Below are 19,317 nucleotides of genomic sequence, written 5' to 3' on the forward strand. Positions count from 1 at the left end.
TGAATAGCTTGCCTTTCCTTAAGTTTGGAGATGGCCCTGATCAAATCCAATGATCGCAGAGTAGCATGTGGGAGGGAAGACACAGCAGGGGACGTGATCTTAGGTTTCTCCATGTACCCCTCTAAACACTGGGCCTGAGTATCTCATGGGCCAGGACGGGTTCTTCTCCATCCTTTGCAGGCAGGCTTAGACCTGTACTTCGAACTACTCAAGAGCTGTCCATACGCTTATTCTCCCTCCTGACAACAGCTGTAAGGAAGTCCGCGTTGTTTCCAACCCCTGTGTCTGCTGCTGGCGCCTGGGTGCCAGCTGCTGCTCCTGGAGCTGCTGAGCAGCCGCAGCTGAGCAGCCACCTCCCGCAGAAGCCTGAAGCCCCATGCAGGGCAAACGCTGGCCCCATTCTTTCTCTGTCCCCATGCGTGATCGCGGCATTTCTGTCCCCTGATCGCGGCGGCGGGGAAAAAGCAGGAAAAATGACACTGGGGAGAGATCGCTGTGCGTGTCAGGGAGCGACGATGGGGCTGCGTTTCTGGCTGCCGCCTTGCTCTCCCCGCCTGCGGAGAGGGAATGCTGAGGGCGGGGTAGGGCAGTGCAGGGGGAGCGAGGGCGCTGGCCGCCGTCTCCCGGCCCCTCTCGCCTGCCGCCGGGGGCTGCTGCTGCTCCCGCCGAGAAGCCGGCTCTGTCGGAGCCGGTGAGCGGCTCTCCCCACCCCTTCCCGTGTATCACCCAAACTCCTGGCAGAGGAGACACCCTCCGCTGCCGCCTTCGCTTCCTCCTCCTCCTTTCCCTCCTCCTCCTCCCTCCCGCTGCAAACCCCAAATAAAAGGGGCGGGGGGCGGCAGGATGCGCCGCTCGGCGGGGAGGTCGGCGCCGCCGCCGCCGGCCGCCTGATGCTGCCGCAATTCGCCATTGCCGGGCACGGCTTGGAGCCGAGCGGAGGGAGGCAAGGTGCAGAGGAGCACCAGCTCTCCCTGCCCTGCCGCTCCCTTGGGCCGCGGCCGCCGTCTCCCCCGATGCCCGGCCGCCGCCGGAGAGGGGCCCCGGGGGCCCGCTCTTGCCTCTTCTGGCTCTTTGTGTTGCTGAAGGTAAGTGCCGGGGAAGGGGAGGGATGCGGGTCCCCCCCTTCCCGAGAGCGCCGAGCCCCCTCCGCGCCGCCTTTGTGTGCTTTCCAGGCGGGACCGCGGCGCCCGGGGACGGCGGGTGGCTGAGCCCGCTCCGCCTCTCCCGCGGGCGGCGGAGGCTGGGGCTCAGCCCCTGCTGGCTCCGCTTTGTGCTCCCGCGAGGAACCACGCAGGGTCTGCCTGTGGATTTGGGGGGACTGGGGTGAGGCGACGGTGCGACCCCTCGGTCCGCGATCCGACGGGCTAGCAGCCCGCGGCGGGATGCGCTTCCTCTCCCACATCCCCACCGAAAGTGGCGGCAGCCCGGGGGAGCTGCCGCGCTTCTTCCCATCCTTTGCCTCCTCTGAAGTTACCCGGCTCTCACCTGGGGTGCCGACAGAGGGGCCATCTGGTGTTCTTGGAGGTGTTGCCCGCAAGGCCGGGCATTGCCGGGGTCCGCGCTGTCCTTCAGCACCGCCCGGCTCCGGGGAGACGAGCCCCGCCGCGACATGTTCCCCGTTAAATGTCCCTTATCGTTCATTCACCCCTACCGCGCAAGAGAACCCTTGTGAAAATGCATTCAACAAAGGGACGGGTGGTGTATCGTGGTGGTTTTAACGCTGCTTTCTGATCAGCCTCGTGCAATGTTCAGGCTCAGCCTATCTTCTTGGTAGCTTAATTTTTCAAAGTTCTGCTTAATACTGCAAGCTTGGTTTCACATGACATTCTCTGTCTTTACACTGCTGCTCCTTTAGTGGTTTCTCAGGCGTATTTGATATTCTTCGTGTAACTTATAAAAGAAAATGTATGTGCCATCTAGGTGAACACCGCTGACTATAAATGTCACTGCCCTAACGTACAGTGTTCAGCGCTACTAAAAACTTTGTTGTATATTTGTCAGTCACTGTTAAGCAGAGCTCCACAGCTAAGGACCTGACCTCTCAGAGTCCTATAAACGTAAATGTTCTGTGGAAATCAGCAGAAGTCCCTGTGTGAATAAGAGTTTGCAGGATCATGTCCTAGAACAGCAGCGGTGTCACTTCTAAAATTGACATTGCATTGACAGAACTATTTAAAGGGAAGCTTTCACAGCATCTGTTCACATATAGTAGTCAACTGTCAGCTGTCTCATTTTCCTAAGTGCTGAAACATACATTTATGCAAGATAAGATGTGAATATACAGACAAAATTTATTCCTTGGATTTTGGTGATTTCTTTTTTTTTTTAAGTAAGACTGTGAACGTTATGGCCCAACAGAAAGGTAAAGGTTCTAGTTTGTTCCTGAATATAGAAGTTCACACAGTTTTAAGTAGTTGTTTTATCCCACAATCACAGTTCATGTTAAGTAGTTTACATTTGTAAAATACTATACTTATAAGTAATGGATCTCATGAATGAATGCCAAGAAATTTGGTAATGTTTGAAGGTAGCAAAGGCCTCAGGTTTTTATTCTGTTGGAAAGAAACCATTGCCTCTAAGCCAAATAAAACTCAGACCAACCAGGACTGGAACGACAAAAAAGGCTGATGAGCATTAGCAGAATTTTGTAGTGTGAGGGAAGGTAAAGCTGTAGCTGAAGATAGAGCTGCATCAGTGACACTATGTCACAGATTCATGTCATGGATTATGACTTTGGTTGGATAGCAAGTCTATTGTCATTAGTTATCTTGTACGTTATTATTAAACACTACAGTAAGAGAACTGAGACTTTGGTGGATGCTCAAAGTAAGCATGATTACAGGGGAGAAGTTGGAGAAGCAATGGCAGTGCTAGTTTCAGATCACTTGAATAGGACTATTTTCCTGAGCTTGAAATTCACTTTTTCTTTAATGTCTACATATTTTTTGCAGTGACAAATAATTGCAAGCAACTAATTTTAAAACAAGTAATTTCCCTAGTTTTGTGCTGTTTAGTTCTGCCAATCTATTGAAACACTACTAAAATTATCCAGCCTCAGGTTATTAAATTGATGTTTCACCTGGAAGTTAAACTCATTGAGAAATAAGTGTCATTGAATTGATGAATCTGAAGACAGGCAAAACTGATGTCTGCGTGCTTGCTGTTTCAGCCTTAGCAGCCCAAATGTCACTTGCTAAGCTGTATCTGCTTGATGTGGCCTTGATATACCCATCTGGCAATTTGTAAAATCATCAGCAGACTTTGCACGGTGATAAAACTGCTCAAAGCACATTTTCTCTTCCTTTCCTGTTGTTGTTATTTCAGGGTGTAAAGTAATAGTGCCAACTTGTTCTAACTCCTGGTGCTGTCTGAGGTTGCTGGTACAGTCAGCGGCAAAAGGAGATCAGACAGGGATATTACATACTGCATGTTTTGTGCCTGATATTGTTGTCCATGGACTAGTAATATTTAGTTCCTTCTTTCACAATACAGTATGAAAGCTTTCTGTGCTCCAGGGTAATACCATAATCTTTCTTTTTGGAAACACAGCAATGCAATCTTGAACCTTTATAATTCCCCTTTTTTTTTTTTTTGGTGATTTTCTCATGTGATGGCTAGTTTAGAAACTAGCAGAAGAAAGGCATTGTGTGCGAGCTCAGATATTGATATAGATTTACAGTACTTGGCAGAAGAACAGGGCTGAGTCTTGCTTCAGAGAAAAGCCTCCAGCCACTCTGCTGTGGGAATCTCTTAGTTAATATATAGCCATTTTGCAATGGGTCTGCGTTGTCCAGTGTTCCAGTCTGAAGGGCTGGAAGGCATAGTCTTTAGCTGCTTGCTTTGTAATTGTCTCATTTTGGTGTGGTAAAGGCATGGCTGATCACAGCTGAAGGGAAAAGCTGTACATCAGCCAAGTGAAGAACAATAAAAAGTAGACATGTTCCCTGATCCCAGTGACTGATGTTATCTTTCCCATCCAGTAACCTTCCCTTAGTCCTGTCTGCACTGAGCTTTGACCAGTTGAAGTTCTGCCCTAGATTATGTGGCTACTATGTCAGATGTCCCATGCTGTTAGTCACTTACACCAGTGTGATTTTATGTTTCCTTACTGTTTTATTTTTGTGGAACAAGGTAGAGCTTAAGTAGAGGACATAAAGAATCTTAAATATGCCAAACCTGATGGTGGGGCATAATTTACAATCTATTACACCTCCAAGAGGGTCTGACCAATGCTGTGAGTAGGAAAACAAAGAGAAAGCTTGTCACAGTAGTTCCGAGTAGAACTAAATATGAGGGATGACACTCTTTGGTGAAAATTGTCTCTCCAGGAGACTGAGGTCTGTGTATATCAGTCTTACTTATGTTCATCAGGCTCTGCATATAAAGCGGTAACACCCTCTTTCTTTCTCTTAGCAAGGACAACTTTTTATGTCTAGCAGGTAAACTTCTGTCCACTAGTACATCAGTTTATGGAGTTTGGTGTCATAGTGAAGTCTAATTCAGGTTTAGATGGACCAAGCATTCAAAGAGATTTAGATTCTGTAACACCTTACTCAACACAATCTTACCCGACAAAAGGAAATATGTTTCTGTTGGTAGCATTTTCAAGAGAATCTGCACTTAATGATCTAAAGCAAAATCCATACCATCAGGACATTGCCTGTTTTTGTGGGAGAAACATTTTTAAGAGAAAGGCTGATTTCGTACCTGGGAGCCCCAGTGTCCCGTCATTGTTTCCTCCTGGCTGGAAATAAAAAAATACCAAAAAACACAAAGTGATTTTTGGTGGTGATGATGGTACTGAGTCCTTTTAGCAATCTCTTCTCTCTCTAAGAGATGCTGGCTGAAAATTTTATTGAGAAAACAAGTTTGGTTTTTTTCTTTTTTCCTCATAACCATATCCTACCAGCACCAAAATAAACCCCCAATCTTACCAATTCATTTTTGTTGGCAAAACTAATGTAAAGTTTCCTCATGATGGGACAGACTTACAGGAGCTACTGAGGTAAAAGTGTGAACTTTTCTGCGTACCACTACTCCAAGACTAATCAGGCCATATGGAAGAGAAAAACATCCTCCCTGCAGAAGCATATACTTTTCTTCCTAAAATAAATGGTCATCCGTAGCTCCAAACTTCTACAAGTCATATTCTCTCTCATTTCATTAGTTTCATGGATTATTTCTAGACCAGGGTGATTCTAGATGGCAAGGCTAATGAAGAGGATGCTTGCACGCCAGCTCATGTTTGTGAAACTGTAGTAGGTGCTTGCAAAACTCTCTGCCAGTGAAATAAGAGTCTGCTATTACTCTGGCAAATTTCTGATTTCATTGTGATGAAATGGTAGTGGACCATTGAGAAAAGATCTTTCATCCCTGCAGGAGTTATAAGTCCCAGATTCAAACTGCATGAGGTCATTAAGGCAATTTCTAGGTTGTATCACCTCAGTCAGAAGCTGCACTCAAGGCTGATCCCTCATTCTGGTTAAGACAGGGACTATGCCAAATAAAGATTTACCTGTGGTGAACCCCTGGTGATTCAGTAAAGGTCTCACAGACAGTGTGCTGACTGAACTTCAGAAACCCACTAATCTCTGCATTTTTGATGTCAACACACAGAACAATCCAGGCAGATCATAAAATGACCTTACAGAGCTTCAGAATGGATCTTAAGCTGAACAAAGGCTTGTCTAAACTCATCTTGAGGCTTATTTTACCAGACAGTCTCAGCTCTGGCAAGAGCTCCGGGTCAGGACAATAAATGTCAAAAAATAAAGCTTTGAAAAGAGGTCTTTTTGCTAAACAACTTAAAAGTCTCATAATTAAGTTTGGTTTTAGGTGTTCTTTGAAATTATGTAGTTGGTTGCAATGTAAAGAAAAAAAAAAACCTTTTAAATTTAAAACATTTTTAACATTTATCTTTACACAGTTTAGTACCTAGGAGTACTAAGAAAACTAAGAAAGGCTACCTTGCTTTTCATAGTACTGTGTAATCTTGGATGAATAGAGCCAGTGAAGGGACCAGCTCCTAAGGAAGAAGTCTGCTATCTTTACGGTAAGCCAAACGTGATGCATTTCATTTCTGGAACACCTTCGTTCTCATGCTAGGAAATTACAGTGGCTTTTAAATGAAGGAGTTCCAGAAATAAAATGATATGCATCATGTCTGGCTCACCATAAAGATAGCACATTGTACCAGAGCAAAAGTAGTATGTGCTGTACTCAAATTACTATGGTTATCTTTGCATTTTCTCTTCTGTTATATGTGTGTATTTAGAGAAGAAATGTTTTACAGTAAGAATCAGTGATGGGAAAGTTGGTGACACAACTGATAGTAACAGGAAAGAGAGCTGATGATATGTTTTTAAGAGAGAAGATGTTTTTAAGGGAATTAATAGACTCAGCTTTTAAAACGCTGGTCTTGAGGTAGCAACATGGGCAAGAAGAGAATATGTGGGATAGGCACTGTGACTGAGTAGAAAATATAGTACTGGGGATGGAAAAATTGAGTGGGACATCTAAGCATGACGGTTGACCACTTCAGAGGAGCTGAATGGAGGTAACAAAAGTCAACAACTCTGTGCTATTCTATGTCAGCCAGAGATTTAACATGAGATAGCTGTTTGGTAGATGTGAACCTCTTGGAGGATGAAAATCCTAAATGCCTTTTTAAGTACTTTGGAAAAAACAGATAATGTTGCTTGTCAATCTAACAGTTGTGATTTTAAAATGATTTGGCCTCAGTGCTCTTTAGGTGGTTGAGACATAGATCTCCTAGTCATGTCAGAACTGTTTAAACAACCGTAGCTCCTTCACATGTTACAGTAGGTTCCCAATTTAGTTATGTTGACTTCTGACTATATAATGCAAAGCCAAGTGTTTGGGATAAGGGAGGTTGGTCCCAGTCACAATGTTGTCCATCAGCAACTCCTATATTAAAAGCTTTCAATTATTTCCTTGACAGATGCGTAGAATCAGCCAAGAAGGGGCTGCTCTTCAAGGTTGAGGGAAGTCACCAGAACAGACCCCAGCCTGTTCCAATCGTCTTGTTATCTTTGTGTAATCTGCTGCTTGGCATGTGTCTCTTATCTGCACCAAAGCTATTTGGGACCATTTCCTCTTTGTTCATATGGAAGTCATTTTAATGTGGAAGTAATTTTAACATGGAAAATCTCTGCTCCTTGTTGACCTATCACATGAGAAGGGTCTAGTCCTCATTCCACTTAAAAACAGAAAAGAAATCTTAAACTTGAGTAAAAAAAAAAAAAAAAAAAAAAAAAAAAAAAAAAAAAAACCAAAAAAACCCCCCAAAAAACTCTATTAAAATATGAAGAACAGTAGAGAGGATTGGTGGGGGGGAAAAATCCACAAAAAAGAATACTAATTAGTCTTTTCCCAAAGTACTGCAAGGCAGCTCTAACATTTTCCAACAGCAATGAAATTAATTTATTTAGTATTTGCTTAGTGCTGCTGTGCCTAGCTTTGTTCTGTATGCAAAATATCTGCAGACTCTGCCTGAAATCTGAAAGATAGACACATCAAAATAAGTACGCTCTAGATAACTGAGAAATGATTATCATGTGTGCCAGTTGCTGGTGTTCTCTAAGGGGAGGTATGCCTTCCAAACAGAAACAAGTCACAATTGCTTCCCCCAGGAGCTGAGCAGAGGGATTTTTTGTTGTTATTGTGGTTTGCTGCTTTTGTTTTAATTTGGTATTGATTTCTACAGGATGTTGCTCATCAGAGCTTCTGGATATTTACATCAGTTTAAAGCATCAAAAAATAATTAATAATCAATGTGACTTTAATCCCTTCAAAGAGAGCCTATTAACCTACAGAAAATGCTCTAGCTCACAATAGCTTCATGAAAGTAATTGTAAGCAGGGCAAGAGATGAAAGGGAGAAACATCACTCAGATATTTTGGTTTTTTTTGAAAAGAACTTTTATTCAAAACAGAGAATATGGCTAATATTTTATAGCAGTCATCTTACTGTAAATTGGGAGGTTTGGGGTTTTTAGTAATTTTCTTTCTCTACCTTGCCTGCCCCTGCCTAATCTTGTACTGAGATTATCTTGAGTCATCAGTGTCTGCTTCTAAGGAAAATATTATGATGTCACAAAATCAATATTGGAGAATCCTATACTGTAATCCCTTTTCAAGGAAGTCCATTAAATCAATGCCTCTCATTCTGTGAGTAATGACTGTAGAATCAAGCCCTCTGATTTCGCTGTGTGAAGGAATAAGCAGATGGGATGGGATTTTACATAATTAACTGGCCATTATTAAATACAACAAGAAAAAGTATGACATTTTCTGTAAGATAAATGAATACATAGTCAATACTTAAGCATATTTCAAAATGATCTCTGGTATAAAATTACTTCTGCTTTGGGTTACAAAATGTGCTAAACCAAAGATGCTTTTTTATTTTTAAAACTTTTTTGGAAACTAACTGAAGACTCCATAGGCTCTGAAGCCCTTTCAAGTTTTCTCAGCAGCATTGTGGGAAATCATGAAAACTGCAGAATAGTGACACCATATAATTGTCACCAGCATTTAACTGAAATGGAGACACTCCAAGAATACGGATAATAATTCTGCCATCTCACCTGTTGTTTATGTGCAACATTGACCTCTGTTAGTTGGAACCAGAACTGATGGGTTGCCTCTAATTTTTAGAATGCTGGGAGCTATCAGAGAGTCTTCTGTGCTTCTGGGAACAGGTCCAAAATCCAAACGAAGTCAATGGATGTCTTTATGTTGCTTTAAATGAGCTTTGGATCAAGCTGTAGCGGGAAGACCTGTGATCTCAGCTGGGTGATGCCGTGAAGTTTGACATGCAGCACAGAGTTAACTGTAACCTGCAGGTGACCTTGGGCTCACTGCAGTGTTGGTAGCACAAACCGGAGGCACTGCATAGTTTTGATTTTTGGAATCTGAGAGCCTGATAATTTCAAGATACTCCCCATAAGATAAATCTTGGGCAACCTTTTTGCTTAGGAAGTAGCTGTATTGGCAAGAGTTGGTTTGTTGCAATCCCCTGCTGGAGCCAGTGTAACAGGAGCACGCTTGAATGCTTCTGCTCTTACAAGAGGAGCTTCTTTGCAGGAAACTTAAGTTATGTAACTAGCACTAGGCAAACATAGGGTGGTTTTCTCCTGGCACAGACATAAGTCTCCTCTTTCTCTTCGTTTGCACATTTCAGGGACTGTTCAAATAAGAGTTCAGATTTAAATACGTTTCAACATATAGCTGGTTTTGCTGGCATTGCAGTATTAACACAGGTACATTGGATGGAAACCAAATTCTACACCAATAACTGATACTTGTGTATGGATCTGAATAATAGAGCTGGTCCCTGCTTCTTTAAGAGGTTAGCTGACTCAAAAGCAAAATTAAAACCCAACGACAATCAGAGGCCTTTGAATTTCAGATCATAAACTCTCATCCTGCTCTACTCGGGTGCGATCTGAAGACGGGCATTATTGCCTAGAGTCTTTCACTTACACTCTTCCAGTTAATTACAGAACAGTAGACTTCCATATCTGTGATCACACAAATGGAAATAGCAGTTCAAAATATATTCACATGCTTATCTGAAATGCAGAAGGAACCAGAATTTGAGAAATAATTTAAGATAGGTGTCTGGAATATAATTTTTATCCAAAGGGCAAATGCACAGCCAAATTAAACGCTGTCAACGAGCCCAAGTTATGTATTGAGTAGCAGAGCTGCTCTTGCTTGGAGGAACGCATGGTGGAGTCAAATTCTCTTCTTCATGGAAGGAATTCAGCAGAAACTGGATATTTTCTTACATGTACGCACAGAACAGTTGGGAAGATTAATAGAGTTCTCTCTGTTTCTGCAAGGACATGTTTCTGCTTGGTTTAAAACTTGATAATTAGAGGGGTGAATAGTTAAAAGAAGCTAACTATAGCAGCAAGCTAAAAAAAGAAAGTAAGTTTTAGCCCTTTGACTATAGTGCTTCGCAACAGCTTTAAATGAGACCTGTATCCATATCTGCTGCATATTGTGAACATGAAGATAATCAGGTTTTCCTTTTAATATTTTGTCATAAAGGGCCTGAAATTTGCAGGAACCTTTGTGCAAAGCACCATGCCAGAGACCAGTTGCCTCAGACATCACGCATGATGCTGGGACAAGGGGGTTTTTATGTGGTGGCATAACAGCCTAGCTATCAGAGAGCAATTTTTCCTGGTAGGCATTACTACACCAGGTGATGGACAATAGACAGTCAGGATATCAGTAAGTGTCCAGGTGGAAGAAACAAATTCTGGAGTATCTATTACATGGTGCATGAACATTCAGTTTGAAGCAGAATCAGAATATCTTCCTTATGGCCTCACCAGAAGGACTCAGTGACTGGAGTAGTTGCAGGTGACATTATTTCATACAAAATGAAAAAGGTTAGGAGATAAAAAGGAAAAGACATTTTGAACGTAGCAGAGCATATCTTGCAGGCTTCATCTATTCCACTTATGTGCATGGCTATTTCTGCATCTCTTTTCTTTCTTTCTGTAGCTAACCTTTAATAAAGATGTGACCTGTTTGGAGATCGGCTTTTAGTAATGGTATCTTGTAATGACTGTATAGGATCAGTTGCTCATTGTCAATATGCACTATGGGGAAACTCATCTACTGATCAGGGTGCTTTTGTTTTTATATGAAAGATTTTTTTATTATTATTTTTTCTGGTCGTAGGGATTTGTTGCCTTTGTAAGTTCTGGTTATATGGTTAAAGCATATGAGAACTAGTGGATACCTAGTGGACATAGCATTGGTTTTAACTGAAAGAATCAATCTTGCCATTGAAATATTTAGGCTAATATGATTTGGTTTTCTAAGCTGGTAATTTACTATTTCTGCATTTGTCTGGTGTCCTGTATGGTGTATGGGTCTCATGGTGCTCTGGAAAGAAAGGGTCAGATTTTCTCATGCTTATTTCCCAACGTAATAAATTATTGCATTGAGGTTCAACGGTGCAACAGAACTGGGCTTGCAGCAAGTGAGGAAAGCCAAGGGCTGCCGTGTTGGACTGCTTGCAGATGCAGTGCTAAGACTTGCAAGTCAGAAGCAAGGAATGATTCTCTTAAAAAATGTTGAGACAAAAGCCACAATGGTGTTGTAAGCTGGATGTGGACTGGTTGGCTATCACTGGACAGCTCTAGGTTTTGCTGCCCTTTTTTGGAATGTCATAGGCATGTTCTCATTTATCCTTCTAGCTAGATTTATGCTGACTAATGCTGATAATCCTCGCTCCACTGCAGAGCTGGGGGTGTACAATTCATGCTGACCAACTGCAGCATGTGGGGAAAGGAGGGAGCAAGAGACTGCAACAGGCTAGTTGAGAAAGCAAGTGATTCAGAATTGCCCCCTGGTTGTCAATAAAATGGCAAATGCTGTAGTATAGAGCGGGGACTGCACATCTCTGAGGATACAGGGAAATGTGTAACTGTTCAGAGTCAAACAGTAATTTAGGCTGGAAGGAACATCTAGAGACCATCAGATCTGAGCCGTGGCTCAAAGCAGGGTCAGGTAAGTCAGGTGCTAAGGATCATGTTTGGATGAGTTTTGAGTATCTGAGAAGATGGAGATTCTACCACCTCTCTGGACAACCTCTTAGGGACCAGCAGGAAACAAATGACAGTCAGTTAAACCTTTTTCAAAATCATGAACTGGGACTCAAAAGTATGAAACCGTCTTATTAACCTGACCTTATTTTTTTCTCTGAAATTCATTTAAAATAATAATTTTAGGCTATCTTTCTTTGTAGAATTTAAAACTCTGGGTTACAGTCACAAGCTTTATGCTGAAGCCTGTTGGTTTTTCTTGCATTCATCAGCGCCTTGAAGCTTGAGCCTTAAATATAACATGAAGGATAAAATTCTTAGAGCTGCTGTTGTTAGAATGTGCCTTAATTATCACTTAAACTTTCTGCAGAGTCAGGCAGGTATCTGCCATCACGGCACATTCATTTCACAGCTTCACATTTCTCACGAAGGCTTTTTGATTGAGATATTTTTTTTTCCTTCTGTAAGGAGAGCCATGTCTTCATGTATTTGACAAGCTTAGGTCTTAGGCATGCAGGAAACCATTAAAGCTTCACTGTGGGGGTACTTGCGAATAATGTGAGTGAAAGGCTGTTGGGAACGGGGTTGCCTCTGTCCGATGGCTTAGTGCTGGAGCAGAGGAATTGGTCATCACCGCATCGAGTTAGAGAAAATTGTAAAAATCAAGGTGGAAAATACTTGTCTCAAGGGAATATGGGGAATCCTTTCTGGAAATTTCCCTTGCGCTTTTTTCATTGATAACTAGTGCTCCTCAAATCAATAGATTACAGTGACTCGATACATTTAATGAGCTCCAAAGGAACAGTTACTTTGGACTGTGATTACAGCTTCTGCTGCCTGACTCCACATCATGCTAGCATTTTATTACTAACGATTTATAATGTTGAAAGGGAGGCCGAATTTGGTGATTCATTATTTTTTTCACAGGTTTTGCCTTGAAATTATGTTAGCTCATATGTTTACTTGTCTGTGCTAGGATACAGATTCCTGTCTTTTTTTTTTTTTTCAACTACAGGATATAGAATAGTAAAAAAATACACACCAACTAAAAATAAAAACACCACCAGAAAACTAAAACCCAAACAAAAACCTCCCTGTCAAGTTTTAAAAGTCTCCAACATGGCTGTTGTTCTATGGCCCCTACTTCTTCCAGTTCTATTCCATTGAATCCTGATTTTCAAACAATATCACCACACAAAAGCCTTCTGCTTACAGCTTTGAAAAGTCAAATCTTCCAGTGAATAACAGAAAAGCATATATTACAGTTCCAAAACAAAGAAAAAAAAATCTCATAATGTCATCTGTTAGAGAAGCAAAATGATGCTTTTCCCCTGAAGACACTACAATGCCAGATTTAATTTATTTTGGGAAGAAAGAAAGACTATTCTGTGGAGTGTGCTTACCACTTGTGAAGTGAAAGGTGTCAGCAGAGGGTGTGAAGATATCCTTGAGAATAGAGCTTACACAGAACCAGACGAGTTTATAGAATAAAGGAAAAACCTCTGCACTTTATATTTAGTATAGAAGAAATGGATAGAAGGGATTTCGATGTCATACACAGCCTAGGGCGGATCAGCTGTGCTCAGTCTGTGGGTTCAGAAAGTTTGGTTCTCTAATCCCAACTCTTCAAAACTAGATTTAGCTACGCCAAACTCTCTGGCCTTCACTGTGCAGGGAGGGTGCTGTGAAAGAGGACACCTTGAGGTCCACTTCCCATGCTGCTGCGCCCAGCAGAACTTCAGGGCATGTGGGAAAGGGCTCCAGACTGAAATGGCTCTGCCACAGAGCCCTTTGCCTGCAATGCAATTTAAATGTATGATTTCATCTGATATTAATAATTTGGAAGGTTTACAGATTATTAACATAGGGATTGTCTGAAAGTTGCATGTCATATGGATACAGGAGTTTCATATACTCTCCGGTTTTCCATATTGTGTCATTTCTTTGTGTCCTTAACAAGTTTAAAGAATGAAGTCTAATGGTGTCAGCTGATGCCTGGGATTGATCCTTTATGTTTTCTGTCCAGAAACACTACCCCTGTTCCTACAGTACCGCGTGATGGATGGCTGGTAATTGCTGGATGCCCACTGTGAATTTTCAATTATAATGAAAAGTCTTCTTGCATTAGGAGATGATCCTCAATCTGAATGAGGGGAAGGAGATGGACTGCAGAGACGTCTGCATGCTGCACCCAGGAATGCGTGTGCTACCTTAAGAAGGCTAATAAAGGGGGAGGGGAGTGTCCCCTTCTGCCCCCTGATAAATCCATCTCTGTGCTGTCAGAAATGGCTATAGAATAGGAGCTCTGGGATTTTTCTCTGCGGAAATGATCTAGTTTCATCTATCTTTTTTCCTCTTTGCGTACTGGCATATTCCTTCTCTGCAAGTATTTATCCAAAGTCTTTACTTGGAGCATTGGACTAAAGGTCATATCCATTTTTTTTTTCTCTTATCTTTCTCTCCTTTTTTTTTTTTTTTCTTCAGTAGTCACTCTGTTTCTAAAGATGGCAAATTAAATAACTGATGATTTATTCTGATGCCAGAAGGCCTTCGTAATATGCATATTAGGGTTTAGTGTATTTTTCTTTTATGCATCTCAGCGCTTTCAATTTGTATTCAGAGCCATCCTCTTACCATGAACTCCTATGCCCAGAGCTGAGGATTATGTTCTTATCCAACATATGTACTCAGCCTGAAATGCTAAATCTCTGCTACTAGAGGAATGGAAAGATGTTATGGTTAAAGGAGCTATATCAAATTAACCAGTCAGATCACACTATAAATCATTTCTGGTGAGAGGCAAGATAAAGATACTCCTTGAATGTTTGTGTCCCCTGACCAACACTAACTCTAAATTTAAATATTGGTGCTCTGATTGTGAGAGATTAAACAAATATGGATTTTAATTAAAAAAAAAAAATAAATCAGATTTGTGACAGCAGTGGAGGAGTCTCTGTGGATGCTGTTTTGCACAAGAACAGTCAGATTTTGGTAGCCTGTAGCATGGAGACTGTAGAAACAAAGGATGACAGTATCATAGTGGAGCCTGAGTTGTTCTCACACCCCTTTAGCCAGCCTGGTTCTCACTGGGAGACCAGAAGCAGTTACTGCAGGACTCGACCTGCTGGTGCCCCTGTCTCATCCTGTTTCTATTGCAACAGTTCAGATATAAGGAGAAGAGAGGGCAGGATAACTCACCTGGCTTTGTAACTCCCCCCATTAGACTTCAGGAGTTTCCCACTGATGCTGGCTGCCAGCGTGTACCCTTGCAGTGCAAGGATGACTTTGTGGTGGGGCATGGGAGGGTGGTGGCTGGGACCTGCTGCGGTGTTGGGGAGGATCCAGCGGCTCTTACATCCCAGCTTTGCCTGCCTGGGAGTCACGCCAGAGCTCACCAAGCCAGGCCTGCTAGCATTGCCTTGTTAATGGTGCTCCTCCATCCCTGCAACTCTGCACTGGAGAAGGGTGCTTTATCTTCCTGTTTTTCCAGAGAAAGGAAGCATTCCTAGCTGAGGAGAAGGCAGCAACACTATGCTTTCAGCTGGTCCTTTCTCTTTCAGGTCATTTGTATCCTGAAGGAAGCAGACACTGGGTCCTCCTCCACAGTGCAACTGGATTGTGCTAGTGCATCCCTCTATGATACACAACTGGTACAAGCCACAGAGGGATTGCTGTGGTACCTCAGCTCAGATGTTTTCTGAGGGTTTACGTTACCGTGGCACGTTATCACATTGATGTAACAGAGTGCTGACTGACACCTAAAATGCTGATGGGGTGCTTATCCATGGATAAGCTGCAGGCTAATCTGGTTTTCAGTCTGTGAAGCTAGGCTCAGTACTTGAGGGAGATAGGAGAGTGTCTCTGAGACAGCATCTTGTTGGCGAGTTGAAAGAAATTTCTAGAAAAGTGCAAAGACAAAGAATCTTTACTTTGCCTTTCCCTCATGAATTAAATACTAGATGATTTCATTTTTTTAATGGCAGAATACGTGGATGTTTTACTTATTAATGCTGGGCTAAAAATATTGTAGTGATTGGGTATTCGGAGGGTTTGAAAGGCAAAATAATAATTTGGGTTGACTGGCAAAACTTATTTTATAGTTCTTGCCACAACAGAGGAGCCTAAGAAGCTTCCCAGCAAATATTTCAATTCTCCAGAAAGAACATTTCAGTCCTAAGCTTTCTAGCCCTCTGTAAAGAAAAATTAAGGAAGGGACAGTCAGTCAAGGAAAATTCAGCAATTTTAACAACCATTTCCAAGTATTCACCAATACTTGTAATTGTCAGATATAGGTTTTTTTCCAAGAATAAAGTGCTAGTGTATTTCTTGCATTTATCCTTTCTAGAGTCTGTCCCCTCACTATTGTTTCCTTGGCCTCTTTCCTCTCCAGCCCACTTCTTCCCCTGCTGTTTCACTTGTCACCTCTTCCTGCTATTCTCAGCCGTCATTCTCCTCCACCTGTGCTTAATCCTGCTCAAGTCCCTTTGGTTCACACCCAGCCTCTCTCACCCTCCTCATGTAAACCCTGTGACCTTATTTATCAAACATTTTGCTTTCCAATTCTCTGTGAAGTTGTATTTCTCCAGTAAATATTTTGGATTGCATTTTATAGAAGTTGAAGAAGAGGCTTCTTTGCACACACCATTTGCAGCCATTTAGCCTAGTTCAATAGTTAACTTGCAGCGGAATGCTAAATAGTCACAAAAAGACTGATTGCATGAGAAGACTATTTTAGTGAAAATAACTGCTATTCAAATACAGGTTATATTTCTGGGGGGAAAAAGGGCCAATTACCGTGCTTAGTCACCTACACTGTGAATTTAAATGAACTTCATCTAAAGCAATGGTGTTACATTGAATTACACCAAATGTAACTAAAATCAACATCGATCCCCACAACTTTCAACTTGGCTGGCCATAACGGTGCTAGGGTTTTGTAACCTTGTCCTGGTCATAGTTCATAGAATCACAATATATTTGAGGTTGGAAGGGACCTTTGGAGGTCTTCTGGTCTGGTACCCCAGCTCCACCTAGAACCACTTGCCCAGGACTGTGGGCAGACAGCTTTTGGATATGTCTAAGCATGGATCCTCACAACTTCTTTGGGCAACGCATCATCACCAGTTGGCCATACACCACTACCAGCTGGCCCTAGGGTACAAGCACAGAATCAACGCATAGCAGGCATTGGCTATAGATACACTATTGCAAATAGAAATAGGTCAACTTTTTTTCCCCCAAACTAAAAACTATTTCTTCTTTAGAAATATGTGGTTATTTATACTGTAATCTTTAGAAGGATATGGGCTCCAAAGTCTTTGTGAAGAGCTTAAAATCGGTATTTACTGTATCTGCTTCCCCTTTTCCCCTCTCTCATCTCTTCTCGAAAAGCATTTAATGCAAGTTTGGGTATTTATTTCTGTCTGAATTACATATATTCCTTCCATACCGTGAGCTTTCTGGTAGATAAATTGGTCCTTCTCTACACCAGGACAGGTTGATGGCCCATAAAATAGATTTTCCAGGACTATTGCTATGGCTATGTGATTTATACCAAGACCCTCCCTAAGTTCTAAAGCCACAATTACTAACAACAGTAGTGCTCCCACACAAAATATTGGGGTTTATTTGGCCACATGACCTTGCTTTTGAATATTGAGTTTTAAGTTATTACAATTTGTGCTAGAAAACTAGTTACTCTATAGATTTCCGAAAGCAAATAAATAATAAACTAAAGCCAGTTTTGTGAGCTCTATCTTCAAAGAGTTTCACTGCAGGTCTCTAATTCATGGGTGGAAAGCTTGTGGCTAGGTTCAGGCTCTTATATCAAAGGATTTGAACAGCAGCTGTAAGCTGCAGCTGTGAATGGTGTGGGAGCTCTTCAAGAGAGCTGTGCTGCTGCAGGCACAACAACCAGCTTTGCTGGTGTGTGGGGTTCCCAAGCAGGTGGTGCAACTGGGGGAGAGTGTTGAACGGCATTTGGGTTACGTAGCAGCAGGGAGGGACTGAGCTGTGGAGCTGAAGGAGGTACACATGGTGGGGACAAATGAGCAAGCCTCAGATGTCCGTGCCAAGGATCATGTGGCTTTGCAGATATTTCCTCTTCTTCCTTCCAGAAATTCTGTCCGGGCACATTTACATGACTCTGCAAATCTTCCTGAGTTTCTGGATGTCTTGTCGCCAGAACAAGCTGGACGCTGCTCATAGGAGCTACTAGGCTGTGGAGCCTTGTGTAAGCAGTAGGTCCAAACTTCCCAGAGTGTTGAAATTGCTGTGCACATGCAAGGTAACTTACAGAGTTAAGAGGAAACTGTTACCATTATGCTTCTCAATGTGTTAGAAGCACTGCAAATGTCTTCAGAAACGTCCGCATGTGTGTTTCTGTACAAGTCCAGCAGTTTGGTTTGCTTAATCCCACAAACTAACATAATAACAGGTGGACCAGTGAGACAGTAGCTTGCTTACTCTGAAGTTAATGTTACTCTTTCCACTTTATTTCCTTCTATAAAGGTGTTGGGACTGGGCCACGGGTAAGGACCTTTTTGCCCCAGTGCCTACTTGCAGTCATAGACCTCATCCAAGCAAACCCCGTAAAGCTGTGCCTAACCTGGAACACATGACTTTGACAGTGACCCACATCCCAGTGCCCAGGGACATCCTTAACTAACTGGCTGAACTGGGGCTGGACAATTTCCTCTCTCCAGTAATCGTATTGACTTCGGACTGTTTTTGAATGCCTCAGGGTCAACTTGAGTACCAACTCTAAGACCCAACTATGAAATGAGGAGAGATAAAGCGATTTGCAAAGTATAATATTACATTATGTTTATTACAGTGGTGTCACATCTTAGGCTCAGCCAGCTCATGTTGCTTTATCCCAGTAGTTTGCTGATTTCAGGAGGTTTCACTCCTTTTTGCACAGAGGAGTCCTGCCCTATACAAAGCCTCCAGCCCCTCTCTTGCAGTACCTCTGGGACTTGTCACACCTCTTTTGTGGAACCAGCCCTGCTTACTACTTCATCTGGCCTAGTTTTGTGGAGGGTAGCAAGTTCAGCCTTCACAATGAGTAGTCCAGCAGGCAATGGAAGTAGTAGGAGCACATGGCTGCGAGGAGACAGGAAAACAAGGAGCAGTTCCTCCTTCCTCTGCTGAGAGCAGGCTATTGGGTCTGCACAAACCATCTCATGTCTCATCAGTTTTAGAAATAAGAGCAAACTCAAGCGGTATTTTGAGCAGGAACCCATCTGGAAAAAGCAGTTCACTAGGAAGGAACTTTTCTTGAGTTTCCCTTCAAGAAGAGTAGGAACTGTTCTTGGCATCTTCATTAAATTTGAAGTCTGGTTGGTCAAATATTGTTTGTGTTTTTATTATGTGCAAAGTCCCTTGTCAGTGGACCTGGTGCTAGCCAGTGTTGATCGACGCACAGTGGTCCAGGGGTTGTTCTGTCTCAGAAAACTGCTGTATGTCATTATAGGTACCAGTAAAAATAAAATAAAAAGAAGGGAGAGAGAAAAAAGAAAGAAAAAATCCCAAACCAAAAAACAGATGGGCTTTGTGAATGGGGAATAAGGACAGCCAGTAAAGGGTGGCTGAAATTTTTGTGAAGACGAGAGCAATTTTACCCATGGGAGTTCCTTTACCTTCTGGTCATTTCTAGAAATTATTGATCACCGAGTACATCTAGACCAGTCTTACATCAGCTTCAGCTGAAAAAGAGTCTGGAGTTG

General features: G+C 42.5%; 1 protein-coding gene across 1 annotated transcript in view; it reads left to right on the forward strand.

Annotated features, from left to right (window-relative positions):
* Window positions 1-890: 890 nt before the first annotated feature.
* PTPRO (protein tyrosine phosphatase receptor type O) overlaps window positions 891-19,317 on the forward strand; it is a gene marked incomplete at both ends in the record, with an annotated part of 150,030 nt that continues 131,603 nt past the window's right edge. The window contains one exon of the mRNA XM_080626035.1: window positions 891-1,085. Coding sequence (XP_080482161.1) covers window positions 891-1,085 — 195 coding nt within the window. The remainder of the gene's footprint in view (window positions 1,086-19,317) is intronic.

Source organism: Psittacula echo (genome assembly GCF_963264785.1).
Source record: "Psittacula echo genome assembly, chromosome: 1".
NCBI classification, from domain to species: domain Eukaryota; kingdom Metazoa; phylum Chordata; class Aves; order Psittaciformes; family Psittacidae; genus Psittacula; species Psittacula echo.